At 34.1% G+C, this 21,911-nt stretch overlaps 1 protein-coding gene across 2 annotated transcripts in view; it reads left to right on the forward strand.

The window, feature by feature from the left end:
- Window positions 1-21,911, forward strand: part of PCLO (piccolo presynaptic cytomatrix protein) — a 396,812-nt gene that overhangs the window by 182,766 nt on the left and 192,135 nt on the right. For both annotated transcript variants that reach the window (XM_055590106.1, XM_055590107.1), the window contains exon 4: window positions 13,780-14,559. In XM_055590106.1, the coding sequence (XP_055446081.1) occupies window positions 13,780-14,559 (780 nt within the window). The remainder of the gene's footprint in view (window positions 1-13,779; window positions 14,560-21,911) is intronic.

Raw genomic sequence — 21,911 nt, forward strand, 5'->3', positions numbered from 1 at the left:
GGACATTACATAATGATCAAGAGATTAATCCAAGAGGAAGACATAACAATTATAAATGTCTATGCACCCAACATAGGAGTACCTCAGTACATAAGACTGACAGACATAAAAGGAGAAATTGATAGTAACACAATAATAGTAGGAGATTTTAACACCCCACTCACAGCAATGGACAGATCATCAAAGTAGAAAATTAATAAGGAAATACAAGTCTTAAATGATACATTAGATGAGATGGATCTCATTGATATCTTCAGGACATTCCATCCAAATGCAGAAGAATACACCTTTTTTTCAAGTGCACATGGAACATTCTCCAGGTTAGACCACATCTTGGGTCACAAATCAAACCTCAGTAAATTTAAGAAAATTGAAATCAAATCAAATCATATCTTCTCCAACCACAACACTATGAGATTAGATATCAATTACAAGAAGAAAACTGTAAGAAACACACACACAGATTAAACAACACATTTCTAAATAACCAACAGGTTACTGAAGAAATCAAAAAGGAAATCAAAAAATTTCTATAAACAAATGACAATGAAAATACAACAACTCAAAACCTATGCAATGCAGAAAAAGCAGTTCTAAGAGGGAAGTTTATAGCAATACAATCCTACCTCAAGAAACAAGAAAAACATCAAATAGACAACCTAACTTTACAGCTAAAACAACTGCAAAAAGAAGAACCAGGAAAAAAAAAAATGAAAATTAGTAGAAGGATAGAAATCATAAAGATCCGAGCAGAAATGAAAGAAACAATAGTAAAAATTGCTAAACTAAAAGCTGGTTCTTTGAGACAATAAACAAGATTGACAAACCTTTAGCCAGACTCATTAAGAAGAAAAAAAAAAAGAAGAATCAAATCAACAAAATTAGAAATGAAAAAGGGGAGGTTACAACAGACAATTCAGAAATACAAAGGATTATAAGAAGCTATGATGAACAACTATATGGCAATAAAATGGATAATCTAGCAGAAATGGACAGATTCTTAGAAAAGTTCAATCTACCAAGACTGAACAGAGAAGAAATAGAAATTATGAACAACCCAATTACAAACACTGAAATTGAAGCTGTGATCAGAAATCTCCCAAAAAGCAAAAGCCCAGTACCAGATGGCATCACAGGAGAATTTTAGCAAACACTTGCTACTGCTACTGCTAAGTCGCTTCAGTCATGTCCGACTCTGTGCGACCCCAGAGATGGCAGCCCACCAGGCTACCCCATCCCTGGGATTCTCCAGGCAAGGACACTGGAGTGGCTTGCCATTTCCTTCTCCAATGCATGAAAGTGAAAAAGTGAAAGTGAAGTCGCTCAGTCGTGTCTGACTCTTAGCGACCCCATGGACTGCAGCCTACCAGGCTCATCCACCCATGGGATTTTCCAGGCAAGAGTACTGGAGTGGGTTGCCATTGCCTTCTCCTATCAAACACTTAGAGGAAAGCTAATGCCTATCCTTCTAAAACTCTTTCAAAAAATTTCAGAGGAAGGAGCACTTCCAAACTCATTCCATGAAGCCAACATCACCCTGATACCAAAACCAGACAAAGACAACAACAAAAAAAGAAAACTACAGGCCAGTATCACTAATGAACATAGATGCAAAAATCCTCAACAAAATTTTAGCAAACAGAATTCAGCAACACCTCAAAAAGCTCATACACCATGATCAAGTTGGGTTTATTCCAGGGATGCAAGTATTCTTCAATATACACAAATCAATCAATGTGATATACCATGTTGAAAAGTTGAAAGATAAAAATCATATGATAATCTCAATAGAAGTATAAAAAGCCTTTGACAAAATTCAGTACCCATTTATGATTAAAACTCTTAAAAAAAATGAGTATAGAGAAACCTTCCTCAACATAGTAAAGCCCATATATGATAAACCTACAGCAAACCTTATTCTCAATGGTGAAAAACTAAAAGCATTCCTGCTAAGAGCAGGAACAAGACAAAGGTGTCCACTTTCACCACAGTTATTCAACATAGTTTTGGAAATCCTAGCTACAGCAATCATAGAAGAAAAAGAAATAAAAGGAATCCAGATCAGAAAAGAAGAAGTAAAGCCTTCACTATTTGCAGATGACGTGATACAGTACATAGAGAGAGCTAAAGATAGTATCCAAAAATCACTAGAGCTAATCAGTGAATTTAGCAAAGTTGCAGGATACAAAATGAATACACAGAAATCACTTGCATTTCTATATACTAACAATGAAAATCAGAAAGAGCAATTAAGGAATTAATCCCATTCACCATTGCAACAGAAAGAATTAAATATCCAGGAATAAACTTACTTAAGGAGACAAAAGAACTGTACACAGAAAATTATAAGACACTAATGAAAGAAATCAAAGATGACATAAACAGATGGAAGGATATTCCATGTTCCTGATAGGAAGAATCAATATTGTGAAAATGACTATACTACCAAATGCAATCTACAGATTCAATGCAGTCCCTATAAATTACCAATGGCGTATTTCACAGAACTGGAACAAAAAATTTCACAATTCATATGGAAACACAAAAGACCCCAAATAGCCAAAGCATTCTTGAGAAAGAAGAATGGATCTGAGGAATCAACCTTTCTGACTTCACATTATACTACAAAGCTACAGTCATCAAGACAGTATGGTACTGGCACAAAAACAGAAATATAGACCAATGGAACAAGATCCAAAGTGCATAAATAAATCCATACACCTATGGGTACCTTATTTTTGACAAAGGAGCCAAGAATATGCAATGGGGCAAAGATAGCCTCTTCAATAAATGGTGCTGGAAAAACTGGAGAGCTGCATGTGAAAGAATGAAGTTAGAATACTACCTAACACCATACACAATGATAAACTCAAAATGGATTAAAGACCTAAATGTAAGACCAGAAGCTATAAAACTGTTAGAGGAAAACACAGACAGAACACTTGATGACATAAATCCAAGCAAGATCCTCTATGACCCACCTCCTACAGTAATGGAAATAAAAACAAAAGTAAACAAGTTGGACCTGATTATGCTTAAAAGCTTTTGCACAACAAAGGAAACTGTAAGCAAAGTGAAAAGACAACTCTCAGAGTGGGAGAAAATAATAGCAAATGAAACAACTGACGAAGGATTAATTTCCAAAATATACAAGCAGCTCATACAATTCAGAGCCAGAAAAACAAACAACCCAAGGAAAAAGTGGGAAAAAGACCTAAACAGACATTTCTCCAAAGAAGACATACAGATGGCCAACAAAAACATGAAAAGATACTCAACATTGCTCATTATTCAGTTCAGTTCAGTTCAGTTCAGTCGCTCAGTCGTGTCTCATTCTTTGCGACCCCATGAATCGGAGCACGCCAGGCCTCCCTGTCCATCACCAACTCCCGGAGCTCACTCAAACTCACGTCCATCGAGTCCGTGATGCCATCCAGCCATCCAGCCATCCTCTGTCGTTCCCTTTTCCTCCTGCCCCCAATCCCTCCCAGCATCAGAGTATTTTCCAATGAGTCAACTCTTCACATGAGGTGGCCAAAGTACTGGAGTTTCAGCTTTAGCATCATTCCTTCCAAAGAACACCCAGGGCTGATCTCCTTCAGAATGGACTGGTTGGATCTCCTTTCAGTCCAAGGGACTCTCAAGAGTCTTCTCCAACACCACAGTTCAAAAGCATCAATTCTTCAGTGCTCAGCTTTCTTCACAGTCCAACTCTCACATCCATACATGACCACTGGAAAAACCATAGCCTTGACTAAACCGACCTTTGTTGGCAAAGTAATGTCTCTGCTTTTCAATATGCTATCTAGGTTGGTCATAACTTTCCTTCCCAGGAGTAAGCGTCTTTTAATTTCACGGCTGCAGTCACCATCTGCAGTGATTTTGGAGCCCAAAAACATTAAGTCGAACGCTGTTTCCACATCTATTTCCCATGAAGTGATGGGACCAGATGCCGTGATCTTCGTTTTCTGAAAGTTGAGCTTTAAGCCAACACTTTCACTCTCCTCTTTCACTTTCATCAAGAGGCTTTTCAGTTCCTCTTCACTTTCTGCCATAAGGGTGGTGCCATCTGCATATCTGAGGTTATTGATATGTCTTCCAGCAATCTTGATTCCAGCTTGTGCTTCCTCCAGCCCAGCATTTCTCATCATGTACTCTGCATATAAGTTAAATAAGCAGGGTGACAATATACAGCCTTGACATACTCCTTTTCCTATTTGGAACCAGTCTGTTGTTCCATGTCCAGTTCTAACTGTTGCTTCCTGACCTGCATACAGGTTTCTCAAGAGGCAGGTCAGGTGGTCTGGTATTCCCATCTCTTTCAGAATTTTCCACAGTTTATTGTGATCCACACAGTCAAAGGCTTTGGCATAGTCAATAAAGCAGAAGTAGATGCTTTTCTGGAACTCATTTTGAGAGAAATGCAAATTAAACTACAATGAGATATTACCTCACACTGGTCGGAATGGCTATCATCAAAAAGTCTACAAACAATAAATGCTGGAGAGGGTATGGAGAAAGGGGAATGCTCTTGCACTATTGGTGGGAATGTAAATTGATACAGCCACTATGGAAGATGGTATGGAGATTCCTTAAAAAACTAGGAATAAAACCACCATATGACCCAGCAATTCCACTCCTAGGCATATACCCTGAGGAAACCAAAATTGAAAGGGACACATGTATCCCATTGTTCATTGCAACCCTATTTATAATAGCTAGAACATGGAAGCAACCTAGATGTCCATCGACAGATGAATGGATAAAGAAGTTCTGGTATATATACACAATAGAATATTAATTGGCCATAAAAGGGAATGCATTTGAGTCAGTTCCGATGAGGTGGATGAACCAAGAACCTATTATACAGAGTGAAGTGAGTCACAAAGAGAAAGATAAATACTGTATTCTAACACTTATATACAAAATCTAGAAGAAAGGTACTGAAGAACTTATTTACAGGTCAGCAATGGAGAAATAGACATAGGGAATAGACTTATGGACATGGGGAGAGGGGAGGAGAGAGTGAGATGTATGGAAAGAGTAACATGGAAACTTACATACCATATGTAAAATAGATAGCCAACAGGAATTTGCTCTATGGCTCAGGAACTCACACATGGGCTCTGTATCAACCTAGAGGGATGGGATGGGGAGGGGAATGGGAGGGAGGTTCAAAAGGGAGGGTATATATGTATACCTATGGCTGATTCATGATGAGGTTTGACAGAAAACAAAAAAATTCTATAAAGTAATTATCCTTCAATAAAAAATAAAATAATAAAATAAGAATATTTAATAATCAATGATTGTTTCAAACCATTCAAAAATTTCCCATGGACAGGCAGGCATTCCTATAAAAAAAGAAAGAGATGTATATGTATATATTTATGTGTATTTGTTTTTTTAATATAAATGGATCTCAGGTTCAACATATTAGACCTCAATCTTAAAGTCTACGAGTGGCTATGGGACAAAGAACAACTTAAATGACTTGCTTTAAAACAGATCCTTCTGGTCACTGCCATATTGAGGAACTAAGTCTTTCTTAAATGTTTGTTTGATTTTGATGTTTTTTATTTATGCCTACTAATTTCAGCCTACACTGTAACAGATAATTATCATCCAGGTGTGAATTGTGTTTGTACTGTCCTTAAAGATTTGGTCTATTTTCCTGTTTTCCATATCTATCTGGCCTGTCATAGGCCACAGTAAATTCTACTCCATTTAGGTTGCTACCTTCCTAATCCTCATTTTATCATCTTACCTTAATTACATCACTTGACTGAATGAGGAGTTATATTTGATTTTATATTATAATGTACTTAAGGGAAGAGAATCCTGGGAAACACAGCTCAGCTTAGAAAAGTTTACATCTTGCAGAATCAACACATTGATTCTTCCCTGCACAAAGAACTTCCAGTACTGCACCATGTTCTGCTGCATTGTATTGATATGAGGGTTTAACACCCATCACCTGTTTTCATTCTCTGTTATCCAGTGGTATAAGTCCTATTCCTGTACATTTCAGGCTCCCTAGCCTGTGAGATTATTCTGTCTTTGAATATTATATTCACAATGATGCTTATGTTTAAAATTGGGATTTATTTTTTATTTATCTTGTAAAATGCTTGATAAAGTTTTATTCAGCTGTGCTAAGTCACTGTCATGTCCGGCTCCCCACGACCCCATAGACTGCAGCCCACCAGGTTCCTCCCTTTATTCAGCTATCGTATGCTTTAAATAACCTGTCTTCCAAATGTGTGTAACTTTGTAATTTTAACATACATAAAACGACTGTATTGAGGTGTATTAAAAATCTTCAAAATAAATCTTATTTTGAAATTCAGTCACACATTTCCTGAAGGGCTGACTAGTGACTAAGTTACACTAAAAAGGAATTTTTTTCATTGATGTAATTATTCACACATACAAAGCAAATAAACACCTCTTGTAATAAATAATAAAATAAACTCTATAAAAGCAGAGGGATAAGAACTGATTAAAAACCTAAATTTGGTATCCATATAAATGATAAATATTTAAACTGTTGCTTATTTTCTATGTTAACCATATAAATATCAACCTAAAGTGTAGTACACTAGAACGATTAATCACAAATAGAAATGCCATGAATCTGCAGGTAAGTTTTATTGAGACTTCCATTTTTTCTAGAGCTGAATTAGCTAAAGTCAACATAAATATGTATGATTACTCTTAACTTCAGTTTATTATTGGTTACCAGTGACAAACCAGCTGTGTCCTTAGAGTTGTCTTTTATACACTTTTAACAGGATACTTGATCACACTGGAAGGTGATCAGGTATACTAATGTTTCTGATTGAACCCAAATCAGGTAACTTACTTAAGTCAAAAACAGTTTTAGTGAGGTCATTCTCTCTCTCTCTCTCTTTGTGTCTCTCTCTCACCAGTTAGAAAAAAAAAGAGAGGAAGAAAGGGAGGGAGGTAGAAAAGGATAGAAAAGAAAAAGAAGAAAGGAAGGAAGATATTGTAAGGAAATTAACCCTGTTTAGTTCTTTTATATTTAATATAAAATACATATTTATTTTCATATATTTCTGAAAGGAAACTAAGCCCCTGATTTCCCTCAACAAGTTCTGTCAAAACTGTATTACTGTAATTATTCAGAAGTATTTTAATTAGTGCATGTGTATTTATATATTATTTATGTAATGGTATTTAAAACGCTGAACACTCAGATTACTTTCTTAGTTTAGGAAAATACTTATTAATTGTAGTGAAAAGGTGACTAGAAAAACGATCCTGCTTTATTCAAAGAAAAATGGACACAGAAAAATGTCAATCAAAGTGTGCAATTATAATCCCAATAATTTTATTTTATAATTTTAAACCCTGGTATAGTATACATGATTTTAGTTGGCATCTTGCTATTTATGGAAATGTTTGTTAATATAGCTTTACATTATACAAAAATGTACATTATATAGAAATTTACAGCAAAAGAGTTAAAATAGACTTCATGCATTTAGATATGGGATTGGGGGGCAGGTCTTACAGATGTAAACATAAAAGTAGAGATGGATAGGACATGCTGCTGCTGCTAAGTTGCTTCAGTCGTGTCCAACTCTATGTGACCCCATAGACGGCAGCCCACCAGACTCCCCCGTCCCTGGGATTCTCCAGGCAAGAACACTGGAGTGGGTTGCCATTTCCTTCTCCAGATAAGGACATGACCACTGATCAATTTAGACCTAAGAATGATAACCCCTATATAGGTTCCTGATTGTACAGATTTTCTACTAGGTTTCATTATTGATTTTCTACCCTACATATCAGTAATTCCATTGAAAATTGATATTTAAATCATCTACTTGGTTTTTTTCTTAGTTTTCATGTAAATATTAATATTCTAATACATTCTGAGAAAGTTCTTATATCTACATATGAAGTAAATGAGGAAGAGCCTCAGCCAGTCAGTTATATATATTGACTATGAGTTACTCTTATTTCAGTGATTATAAAAGGAACAAAAGTAATCCCATTCATTTTTTGGAGGGACAAAGTAATAGAAATATCACAAACACATTATTGCACACACTTGCAAATGCAGTCTTATAAATGATTACAAGTTTTTAATATCCTGACTTTGTAGTCTGAACAATTTATTGTGTAAGCTGAAGGAAAAAAAGTGAATCCACCATGAACTCAATCATTTTCCCTTTTAAAAGTAACAAAAGTAACTAAATTAGAGATTTAATAAGCAAAAAATCTGATTTTTAGAATGTCAAGTTGAAGAGTGTGTGGGCCTTGGGTAAATAAAACACCCTAATGCCAAGACTGTAGGGGGCATAGATAAAAGTGACAAGTTGCAGATGATGTTGTTCGCCAATTTGTGGATTTGTCAGTAAGTAAAATAGTGACTTCTAAACAAGTTATCAGTGTAATTATTTCTCAGCTTTAAAAAAAAAATAACATTCTGGATGACAAACAGATAAGCAGACCAGCAAAAATATGTGTAAATTTTTTGTTGTTGACTCAGAAGCTTCATGGTAGCCAGGAAAGTCAATGGCATTATAGTAGCAATCCCCTTGATTACTTGGTTTTCCTTTACAGAATTTTAAGTGGGGTCACTCAGGATCTACTTAAACACTTCTATTGACAAAAAGTTTATGAGTTTCTGAATCAATCTAGTTGATTCTTTAATGAAAAATTCATATTAAGATAATATTAAGATTTCTCTGACACAAATATGATTGCTCATGTAGATTTGGGGACCATCACTTCTCTACCATTTAAAGTCTAATATCAGACTTTCAACCTGCTGCAGGTCTTATTATCATGCTTCAGAAAAAATACTTAGAAAAATAAATAGGCAAGCCTGAAGTTCTGAGATTTTCCTTAATGGTATTGTTGCTATAGTTACAGCTGAAATGTTATATAAAGCAAATTGCTTATTGATAGAAAAATGCTGAGTAGCACAGCAGAATCCCTTTTTTGGGTAAAACTGCCTTCATTTCCTACTCTTCTCTTAAGATTAAATGGTTTTTTAGAGTGTTGTTTTGAAGCCCTGATGATTTGATGTTAAAATAAATGTATTTTATTAACATGTACTAGGTGGCAAGTGGATATATTTTAATGCATTGTGATCAAAATGGAGTTATTTTTCATATACTTTCTCAGAATTGTTCCTATTTGGATGTGAATTTTGATATTCTGGATATTAACATTAAGGCGCTAAAAAAATGTGATTGGTTTCATAGTATAAATATATATAAATGACATATACAAATACATCCTTCTGAATTTAATACATTTAATAATAATATAGATGAAATAGAAACTTTCATTATATTTATGCCATTAGAAGATACTTACAGTATACTGAAAATAAAATATATTTTTAAAACACAGGAATCCAAAGGGAAATGGTCTGAGAGCATCCATAATAATGACTAGTATGTTTATAAAAAGCCTCCATAGGATCTATTTGTTCTATTTTTCTATGTAATAGACTCAGTAATATAATAGATATGCCTTCAATTTATATGCATATATAATATACAATACATCATATTGTATATAATATACATCTTCTGATTGTCTCACTGTCTTTATAAGGAAGTAGCTCAGAGATAAAACCATAACAGTTGGTATTTAACCTTAAGGCAAAATGGGATTAGTCATGTGTGTCACTGCTCTAACTGCTACAGAAAGAGTTAGTTCTATGGCAAGATCTTTTCAGTTATTAAAACTCATATGTGGCAGTGATATATTATGAATTTTAATATCATTTTAGAAATCTTAACTCTTCAGATTGCTACTGAACTAGGAACATTATGAATATTAAATAATGTTGTATCTAATCATGTATGGCTATTGAGAAACTAAGATTGTAGGTACATATTTTTGAGCCCAGAAAATTCATACTTTTAATTAGGTTCCTGAATACAGTGATTTAAAAAAAGTCTTTGGGATTATTTGTGACTAAAAAAAGCAAAAAAGAAATAATTGTGAAAACCAGATTTTTACATTTTCTTATGTGGTTGTAGAGTATTTTTCCAAAATGTTTTTTTTAAAGAAAATTTTTCTAGTAATTGTGTTTATATGTAATGATGATTGAATAATGATGACCTGTATTGTCCTAAATGAATTTTCTTGTGAAAATTAGTTTTTACTCATTTTCTTCTTTGTCAGAATTTGATCGCTTTTGCTTTTCTCATTTCTAGTTTGGATTTTACCCTAATCTCTGCCTTTTTCTATCTTTTCTTTTAATAAACAAAATTTAAATTTACATGTTTAAAGAAATACATAATTTTTGATGCAACTAATAGTGTTTTTTTTTCTTTTCAATCCTTTATTGAATTTATAACTTCCTCTGCTTGCTGAATTTGTTGGTACTCTAATTTGGGTTCTAAGGGCTTCCCTGGTGTCTCAGAGGTAAAGAATCCGCCTGCCACTGCAGAAGACACGGGTTCAATCCCCTGGTTGGGAAGATCCCCTGTAAAAGGAAATCGCAACTCACACCAGTATTTGTGCCTGGGAAATCCCATGGATAGAGAAGCCTGGTAGGCTATTGTCCATGGGGTTGCAAAGAGTGACACAACTTAGCAACTAAACAACAATCTGAGTTCTAGGGCTGCAGAAAGAAGAGACACACATGTGAGACCACCAGTTCAACGTTTCTAATTGGTGAAAAATTACTCTGTGTGATTTATAATTTATCGAATTCCTTATGTTGTAAATGAATTCATCAGATAATCCTTTTAAACCATAGTATCCTTTCCATCTTCCTTAGTTTTTTCCCCTGCATATTATACTTATATTTAACTCATATCTTTTATCTTCTACTTGAGTGTGAGTTCATGATTGAATAAGCCTTGCATATATAATTTCCCCAGGGTATATGTACTCCATAGATAAAAATAGGCTGGATATCTACAGAATAGCTATATAAGTGAATGTTGTTGTCATAGTTATTTGACATAATACTAGCATCAGTTTCTGAATTAATTTGGTGACAAAGTGTAAGTTAAAAAAAAAATGAGCTTGGCTTTACGATATTCTTCAAAATGCAAATCAATCATGTAACCAAGAGACCAAGTGTGGCAACATCATGTTAAAATTAATTACAGACAGTAACAATTAAAGATACTGGGTGTAGGGAATTCCCTTACAGTCCAGTGGTTAGCATTCCATGCTTTCACTGCAGAAGGCCCAAGTTTAAGCCTTGGTCAGGGAACAAGACCTCTCAAGCTGCATGAACAGACCAAAAAACAAAAAAGATACTAGGTTTAACTGAATCGGGATGGGAATTTGAGCAAAACAGAGATTTGAACCAGCCAATGAGGCTCTCAACAGGTCATTTTTCTCTTAGACTAGTGATATTGCCTTTGCCTTTGATTTTAGTAGGGGTGGGTTATCACTGCTTGTAGGTTTATCAGACATTTTAAATCCGGAAAATGAAGTGTTTTATGTGACATAGTAGATTAAATAGATGAAAACCTTTATCCTCTCATGTAAATTTTCAAATGTATGAAAATAATGAGTATACTACCTTGAAGTAATCACTCTATTTTCTCAACAGATTTTCCTTTAAGTGAGAGCTGTGTACCATTTTGGTATCACATACTGTTAATATAACTAGCAAGAGATGACAACTTTGTAAGAATAATTTGTCCCTAAAACTCAAATAAAGTTATCATGCTTTTATAATTGATAAGAATTTCCAAACATGTATTTCTGGAATGTTAAAAATGTCCTAACTTATTTACATTTGGACCTGCCCTGACAGGAATGCATAGCACACACCTGCATTTGGCTTTTAGAATCCATACGACAAAATAGCACAATGGTACAGCTATTTGTGTCTATTTTTGTTTTTTAAAATGTCAGTCTCTGAATGAAAATATTGTAAGATATGACCCCACCAAGGAGTGGTTTTTAAAACCACAACACTGATTAAGATTGATTTTCTGTTGACATTATGGAAGTACCTCCTCTAGGGATTCTTCAACACAACGACTGGAACTTTTAGAATTGGACATAAGGATCAAATCAGTTTCTTTCATAAGACTTTGTATAAAGTTACTATATAGAGAAGCCACAACTCACTTTATTGCTGCTTAGAGTTGAAATTAAGAAAGAAATTGGTACTAGATGATCATAACACACAAAGTAAAGTGACCCATAATACATACTAATGTTTTACAGACAGCATTTTATCTGAAATTAAATAACTGACTTAGGTCCTTACTGTTTTAGATAATCAAGTAACAATTATAACAGCTTACAAGTTGCAAAACAGTCATTATTATTAAGCAACATTTTTGTTTCTTTAAAGAAATTGAAAACTGAAGAAATGAATCTTAGTTGTCTAATAATATTCTAGGACAATAGTGATTTTTGTCTCTAAATAATTGAAGTTATGCTACTGGAAAGAATGATCCAATATGAAGAGCAATTTGAAATTACCTCTCAGAAAACAGTACAACATATGATCACAATATTGTTTACGTGACTCTCCACCTGTGTACTTTAAAGGATAGGCATTCATTAAATGATAACAGTTAGAAGCTACATGTATAACCTTAATTTCTTACATTTTAATAGGTATAATGTAAGAAAAAGCACACCATACATCAATAAGGAGGAAATTCTGCAACATTATCCATCTAGCAATCTCTCTCCCATGTGATCATTTATGTGTGTTATGAGAGGATATTTCTGTCTTTAGTTTGCAAAAGAATTCATCAATTTATTTAAAAGGTGGATTCTCCTTCTCCTATCCCAGGTTTCTGCTAAAATTATATTGGTACAGTTACTAAAATTTGTATGAGTAAGGACTACTTCAGGAGATTTGGCTCAGGTGGCCCATGGATTCCACTTAGGAACAGAAGTAGTATAAAGTACTATGTTAGTTAGCAATTGAGAAAACTGGGGGAAAAGATATCAAACAGTTTTAATTTGTGAATGCTTCTTGACACAGTTGCATAAAAAGTGTGATTATTATTAAAAATAACATTTTTTAATCTTAAATCAGATGGAGAATTATATACATGTGATTTTTGGAACTTCTACGTGTGCCTTGTCATCTTCTGCTCTGGTAGATAGAATTACATTTGATCCAAAACAAAAGATAGGAGATTATAGGCTAAGTGTTTTAAAACTTACTATTAATTGGCTGTGAAAAGAAAACTACTGTAATTTAATAGCTTTTGAAAAAATTTATGATAGGAACACTAATTTTGAAGGTATGAAGCTTAAAAACATTTGTATTTAGAACAAATGCAGATTTTTCTTTTTTTTACCAAAACAGTCATATTTCCCTGGTCTGTCTTTGATGCGGGCTTCCCTAGCGGCTCAGTGGTAAAGAATCCGCCTGCAATGCAAGAGACCTGGGTTCAATGCCTGGTGTATTTGATCCCTGGAAAAGGAAATGGCACTCCACTCCAGTATTCTTGCCTGGGAAATCCCATAGAGCCTGGAAGGTTACACTCCATGGGCTTGCAAAAGTCAGTTAGGACTTAGCAACTAAACATTTCTGATACATTTTTTATTTTCTTTTTATGATGAGACCAATTAGATGCTAATCCCTAAGGATTCCTCCTATTCTTTAGATTTCAGGCAGTCTTTTTGCAATGCTCTTTTAAAAGTCAGTTCTATTGATCCAGAAAACAATGACCTACCTTCTCCAGATATAAAAAAGCAGCCAGAAATTGTCAAGTGCTCATCTTGGTAAATGTACCAAAGCAGATGTATTATAATATAGTTAATCTTTTAATTTTACTTTATTTACAGATTCAAGAATGGCTTTGTTTAAATTGCCAAACCCAGAGAGCAATATCAGGACAGCTGGGAGACATGGGCAAAATGCCTCCTACACAGGCAGAACCAAAAGCCTCACCTATGCCTGTCCCTGCAGAACAACCATTTCAGGAAACAGCAACGCCTGCCCCAGTAAAAGTGAAAAAGAAGGAGCAAGAAGAAAAACCTGAAACTGAAAAAACCATTTCAGAAAAGGTAAAAGAAACACCTTCAGGTGAAAAAATTCCCCCTAAGGAAACCATAGATCAAATCCGAGAGGAGAGTAAAGGAGAGAAAGACAAAACTTCAGCCCCTCAAGAAAAAAAGTCACCACCTGAAGACAAAAAGCCACCTTCTGAAGACAAAAAGCCACCTTCTGAAGACAAAAAGCCACTCCCTGAAGAAAAAAAGCCACCTCTTGAAGAAAAAAAACCAACCCCTAAAGACAAAAAGCCGGCTCTTGAAGACAAAAAGCCGGCTCTTGAAGACAAAAAGTTAGCCCCAGGAACGAAAGCATTGGTTCTAGAGGAAGAACAGAAACATGACTTACTTAAAACTCAAGTACAAATTGCTGAAGTAAAATCTGAAGGCAGAGTGCCTCCAGAAGCAGTGGAAGAAAAGAAACCGCAACTGATGGAGACGGAAGATTTACCAGCCAGCGCACCTCGGCGTTTGCCTAAAGAAGATGATGGGATGACTCAAAAAATAAAAGTACAGCCACAGGCACCAGGCATGACAAAGCCTGATCGGACGGAATCTGGAAAGGAAAAAACAGTAAGTTATGTTTCTTACCTCATTTTGCAGTTTTACGCCTGTAATTTACTAATGTCTACCTAAATGTACACCAAATGCTTAATGGTGATTTTGTAAGTAAAAGCTTTCAATTAGTAGCATTTTCAAAAAGAGTCAGTAGCATTCAGAAAAAAATACTAACATGAAATCAGTATCCCCCTTTCACGTGAAATAATGTTTGTCTTGAAATTTTTATTTACTTAGCCACTTGGTTAAGCAAAACTCAACAACTTTCTTCTCACTTGAAAATATTTTAAGATGTTTTCAATGATAAAATGATAAAATAATTGTGATTTTTTAAAAAGTACAGCCAAAATTCAGAAGAAACATTTTTTTGAAGTTATTTTAGTATTGGGTGTATGCAATATAATGTATTTAGTTCAGAGTTTTATTCAGTTTGTTAAATATTGAAGGTTTATTTATAATCCAAGCATAATCTGGAATACATATTATTCTTTATATATTCTTTTTCATTTTCTTTAATGGAAACTTTTAAGGGTTAATTGTCCATCCTAACCCAGTTTAGTTGTTGTTTTGTTTATAGTTTTAACACACGGTTACTAATTCATCTCTGGTATATGGTACATAACTCATAAAATAAATCCTGGGCTTCCTTTGTTATTAATTCATACGTTTATCAGAGCTAGAGAAAACAGATGCCTGTGTATTCTCATTCTAATGGCTAGATCTAACTCCCCCCACCCGCACCCACTGCTTCTTCTAGCTAACCACTTTGAAGAAATAGATTCTTTTTACTATTTCTTTTCTTGTGAAGCTGTCCTTGACTTTCATGACTCTTCCCTTTTTGTTCTCTTTTTTGTCTTTCTGATTGTGCTTTATGAGTTCTACTTTGACTATCTCTCTGACTTTCTCTTTTCCCATCTCTATGTAATGAGGTTTTTCTTTGAATTCTGTCTTCTTTCCTCTCAGGGGAGCCACATGAACATTTGTTTCCTGTTTCCTAAATCTTGTTGTGTACCATCTGTCTCTCTTGAGTGTTGGACCTGCATTTTCAAGTACTGAGTAGATCATTTCACTTCAGAAACCCATGGTAAAGTGGAACTCAGTGTGTTCATATCATATCCAACTCTGTAGAAGCAGTTTCTGTTTCTGATAATGGCTTCATCATTCATCAGGTCTTTAGTCTCCCAGTCGCTAATCTTTAGGGTAGTCTGAGGTTTCTTCTTACACACTGGGCTCTCCACATCACGCTTCTGTCTCTCTGCTCCTATTCCTAAGGACGATATCCTACTTATGGCCTTCATAATCTTATATCAATGACTTGAGGAATGTAATTACTAATCAATAGGCCTTCTATTTTTCCTTTCTCTAGTATATAATTATCAAATTATTATTTTCCAGAGTTCAGACAGTATAACTCTGTCACTCAGATATTTCTAATGATTCTCTATTTGGTTTTAATTTAAATAAGAAGTATCCAAATATTTTGTTGATGCTACTTTTTATTTTACAAATTCATTACTTTTAATCATCTCTACTTTTCTTTAACAACCTCAGTATGTATATACTTATTTCTAAATTAAACCTGTGCACTATATTTTCAATATAGATATTCACAAAAATATAAAAAAATCAGTGAAATAAGCTAAATCACCGTTTTTATTATGTTTATTAAATATAGATACACTTGATCATAGTGAAGTATAATTAATAATAATATTTTAGAGAGTGTTGACTGTGCTTTGATGTTTGAAAATCTTGTAAAATGTTTTAATAAGAGCTCTTTGAAATTCAGCTTCTAAGTTATTTATTTTGATATTTTGACATTTAGTGTTGATGACTCTCTAAAATAAAAAAGATAGTCCACAGAATATATCAGAAATGAAAGAAATGTATTAAAGACAGTACTTTCCAAATCTTGCTACCTGTTTTCTAGGTTTGGAATTGAAAACTATTTTTTTTTAAGTTGTGGAATTTCCATAAATAAATGTTAATCTAACTTGATACCAGTCATTTACTCCTGTTATCACAAAATGTGGTGTTCTAAAATGTTTTTTTTTTTTAGCAAATGGGTTGAAAACCCACTGGAGTTCTTTATCTACAAAGTTTATAAACAGATTAAAATATTCTGTCTAAAGTTTGTTTGAAAAGGCAAACATGACAACTTTTTAAAATGATATGTCATTTTATCTAGCATAATCATGTGATGCTTTCCAGTTATCTATCTTCAAAGGATTAGGTACACATCATGATTCTCTTGAAGAGACAGCTTGTGTTTATTTTTTTCTGCATATACTTTCTAGTTATCATACTGATAATCAGAGTTTACTTTCTTCCTAACTATATAACATGTAGCATATTACTAATCACCATTTGTTGTCACCAAAATGTTCAACCACTTTGGGGTTCTTCTACTTTTCTCAAAAAAAAGAAAAAAATCTTTAAAATCTACAACTTTTTAAATTAATTTCTCATGAGATAATCAGCAAACCTCTATGGATAAAATAAATTCTTAGTTATTCTTTATCTCAATACAAAATATTAAAGATATTATTCAAAATATAAAGGTCTCATTACAATATGTACCACATCTGTAAAATCCTGAAGTACTCTGCAATACTGGCTTACTTGTAAAAGATGCAGTAAATGAATTTTGCATGCACTGCTATCTCTGTAACCTTATCCTTTTTTTTTGTAAATTTATTTATTTTAATTGGAGGCTAATTACTTTACAGTATTATAGTGGTTTTTGCCATACATTGACATGAATCAGCCATGGGTGTACATGTGTCCCCTATCCTGAACTTAAAAAATAATTCCAGAGTAGCACTGAAACATATACATTACTATATGTAAAATAGATAACCAGTGGAAATTTGCTGTGTGACACAAGGAACTCAACCCAGTTCTCTGTGACAACCGAGAGGTCTGGGATGGAGTGGAAGGTGAGAGGGGAGTTCAGGGTGGAGAGGACATATGTTTAGCTATGGCTGACTCATGCTGATGTATGGCAGAAACCAACACAACGTTGAAAAGTAATTATCCTCCAATTAAAATAAAGAAATTAAAAATAATAATAATTCCAATCAAAAGAACCACTCCTCAGAATTTAACATACAGTTTTTTTCATTAATATAGATACACCTTTTAAAACAAATCACTCAGTATTGAACCACTTAGTAGCTCACAGTAGTAATGTTGCTATTGAAACAGAAATCATCAATATTATAAACTGAGCATGTTAGAAACATCTGCACTTTGATTTTATTGCCAAACCTTTTGCTATTTACTTTGTGCTAATAATTTCCCCCAAACCTTCCACAGTCATTTCTTTCTTCTTTGCAGTGACACTGGCTAACAAAGAAATGCAGTTTGATTTGTCACCCTATTATTTTCTATGTGTTATTTCAGCCATATTTCCATGGCAGGAAAATCAAGTTTCCCCAAGTGTTACATGATTTTTTTGTCTTTTCCTATTCGATAAGACAGCAGCTCAAAAGAAGATTTTAAGTGTTTATTTCAACTTGTTGAATATTTGTTAAGTACTGGAATGATTATTTGCCAAAAATACTAGAAGTCTGTGATAGTGTTATAGGATCACTTGCTGAAATTAGCCAGCACGTGATGTGTTGAAGCAAGGTTTGTTAATAGCAATAGCATATGCAATATAGATATCAAATAGTTTTCCTAGTTATGGCACATTTTTGACTAACTGTGTCAGATCTGATTTAACTTGATCATCACAGCTTTCACCTTAACATGTTGCTGATGAAAAACTGATAACAATATGAAGAGTGTCAGCTTCTTTATAAATATGCTTGTGTGTTTTCAATGTTATTAACATTATCTTTAACACATGATTTTTTGTGAGAATATCTTGTCTACCACTTACCTATTACAGGAACGTTGGTTTGCTTGAAATTAGGTAATAAAAACTACAACTGAACAATAAGCTTCAATTTAAAGGTGAGCAAATAAAGTAACTGCCTTGCTATGAATTTTTACAGTATAACTCCCAGTTTTCTCCCAGGATTCTTCAGAGAACATATGACCAACTGACATAAGAAATCAAAGAATGCTGGTGTCAATCTATTTATTAAACATTTGTAAAATATGATTTCTATTTGGGGTTTAAAAAGACACAAAAAATCCTACGTATTTACTTCCTAAAAGTATTTACATTTTGCATACCTGGCCTTAACTGAGAACTTCTGCCTAAATACTTAAGTTGGCTTTCCCAGCCCTTTGGACTGTGGCTCCACCCTAACTTGCCAGCAACCTAGTATTCCCCCATCAATGAGAGGTTGAGAAACAGCCAAGAATGCCTTTGTGTGAATCCCAAAGGTGGCTTGTGCCCTCTTCCTTCTGAACCTGAATTCAGTTCTTCTCTGTGCACTGGTGCTGTTTTCCTGTCGGAAAAATCCCACCCGGACCTCTCCCTTGTGGCAATCACTTCTCCTACTGTTCAAACACTCTATAATGATTACTTTTAAATTGCTTTTTATTTTAAATCATAATAATAGTCAATTTATCTCTCACTGTGTTCTGAGCACTGTCTTAGGTGCCTTATCACTTAGTCCACATAACTATTGATGAGTTAAATATTTTATCTGTTTTAAAGAGGAGGAAACTAAATTTGTTATGCTCTAGATCACAAGGCTGAGAAGCAGCAAAGCTAAGATTATAGTCCAGTTCTGCTTATAAAGGCTAGGCTCCTAAATACTATACATAATTCTGCCTCCCCATGACACTTGTCGCACACTGCCTTTTCATTATTATAATTATTCAACTCCCTTAGCAATTCCCCCTCTAATCCCAGACACTTTGTATATTTTTTTACTTTGCCTATATGTTGACATTATTTTATTTATTCATTTGTCACGTGCATCATTTATATTGTTACAGTATGTTGTTTGCATTTCTTTATTGCCACATCATTTTGTCGCTCCACTCATTCCTGTCTTTCAAAATGTGTTAGTCAAATGGAATTAAAATGTATCCTGAAATATAATAAATACTTTGAAAGGTATATTCTTCTTTGTTTTTTTTAGTTTAATATTTAAAAATTATATGTTACACTGAAACAGAATACTGCTTGTCTGCATTTGATATATTACATTGAAAAGTTACAGCTCTCTTGATTTAAAAAAAGAGAAAATTCAAACATCCTTTAGCATAAACTTTTATTTCTAGTTAAAATGACCCAGGAGTTAGTATTTAAGTTATATATAGCCATGGTATATAAAGACAGCATAATTGTATAGGATGGAAAATGATGAGGTTTTCTGCAGTGAAAAGGATTCCCATGTATGCGGGACTATCCAATTTTCTCCCCAAGTCCAGTAAATTTGTGGATTTAATTTTGTTTACACTGTTCAGAATATTCAGACTAGCGATCCATTTTGACAAAACATTGTATAACTGATTAAAGATTATTCATCTGCTGTTTTCCTTTGGCCTGTTAAACTTAAATAACTTGGAGGACATTAAGCAAAAACTTAATATTGCTTCCTTTCTTTGTACAGTCTTATATTTAACCAAGAATTCAGTTCATAACTCCAATAAAAGCTTTTTAAAAAAAAAAAACCTTCCATTTGCCTTCGACATGGAAGCCTAAGAGTTTAACATCTCTGAAAAGGGCAAAACTAAGTTTGGCAGTACAAAAATGTCTTGATACTAGAGAAGGCCTCAAGATACAATGCCATGGGAAGGTTTCAAGTGATTCTTAATTCTTCACTGCCTCTCTCTGACCAGTCTTCAAGTGAATAAAGGGCAGTGGAATATTGAAAGGAAAAGTAATCTTCACTTTCTGCTTTGGGTTAGTAAGAAAATATGAATCTTCATTTCTTAAAATTTTGAATAGTTGTTTCATATACAAAGACTACAAAGACTCAATTACAGAATTTTATACATGGAGAAAAAGTGCAACATATATGAAAAATAAAAGTCAGTGAAATAGAGTCTAATGTTAAATGTACTTAGAAAAATACAGTGAAAATGTGTTCCTCAGGGAACTGAAAAATAACATTGCAATTTTCTTTTAAAAAGTGTGCTTAAATTATGAACACTTAACTTCCCACTGACTTCTCAATCTAAGATTGAGGACTATAAAGGGATTATACCTGGAATTTTATTCTTATGTAATAATTTTAGAGATCATTCTGGATTGTATTTGTGTTGCATGTAATAAATTAAATGCATAATTCCAACTCCTATCAATTCAAATGACAAAAATAATGAGTAAATATGAAAACTCAGTGATATTTAACCACATATGTATATATGTGTTACATATATAATCTATGCATATACTTTAGAATCATTTGAATCTATTCATTTTATTAAATCTTAATGTTCCTAAATTGCTTAATGTTCTTCTCAGTAAAAAGCATACAGCCACACATTTTTGAAGCAACTAAAGGAAAACTCCTAAGGTTTTAGTCCTAGGGAATTAGAAATTTGAAAGAAAATAAGCCTCCTTCACATGACTCCTTTCATCACAGTCTTCTGGAGTTACAGTACTTCAAATATTAATTTGAAGTTTGAATAATTAGAGAAAATCAGACCAAACTTACACACTATGCTGTATATTCTTCTCTTAGTACTGGATACTCTTTCTTTTTTGATCAAATTATTCCCTCCTTAAGACATGTACTCATAAAGCAAGAGTTGGTGGTGTTAAATCTATAATTGACCAGTTAACCTACATGGATACAAATTCCACTATAACTTTAACCCAGATATCTCACAAACAAGAGTGAATAGCCACAGAAAGGATAAGCGGATGGAGAGATAAGCACCTCATTATGCTGATCTCTTGCCTGTAAAGTCCCATGGACGGAGGAGCCTGGTGGGCTGCAGTCCATGGGCTTGCGAAGAGTCCGACACAACTGAGCGACTTCACTTTCATTTTTCACTTTCATGCATTGGAGAAGGAAATGGCAACCCACTCCAGTGTTCTTGCCTGGAGAGTCCCAGGGACGGGGGAGCCTGGTGGGCTGCCGTCTACGGGGTCGCACAGAGTCGGACACGACTGAAGTGACTTAGCATAGCATAGCATAGCATGCTGATCTCTATATGTGAAGAACAACTGTTTTATTGTTTTTGTAGCAGCAGATGAAAAGAGGAATGTACAGGTTTCTTAAAGAGGCAAAGGGGTTAGTTGGTGTGTGATCTGATAGTACACTATTAGTAATGGAGCAGAAGGTTACTCACCTCTGCCAGGAAGTTTACATTTATGCTAGTCAGTATGACAGAAATTGACACTGTGAGTTTTTTCAGTGATCGTGGTATAAGGACATGACCAATTTTTCTTTCTAAACAATTCAGCCAAATGCTCTTTGATCACCTAACTTGATTTCCTTATTAAACAC

This window comes from Bubalus kerabau, chromosome 8 (genome assembly GCF_029407905.1).
Source record: "Bubalus kerabau isolate K-KA32 ecotype Philippines breed swamp buffalo chromosome 8, PCC_UOA_SB_1v2, whole genome shotgun sequence".
NCBI classification, from domain to species: domain Eukaryota; kingdom Metazoa; phylum Chordata; class Mammalia; order Artiodactyla; family Bovidae; genus Bubalus; species Bubalus kerabau.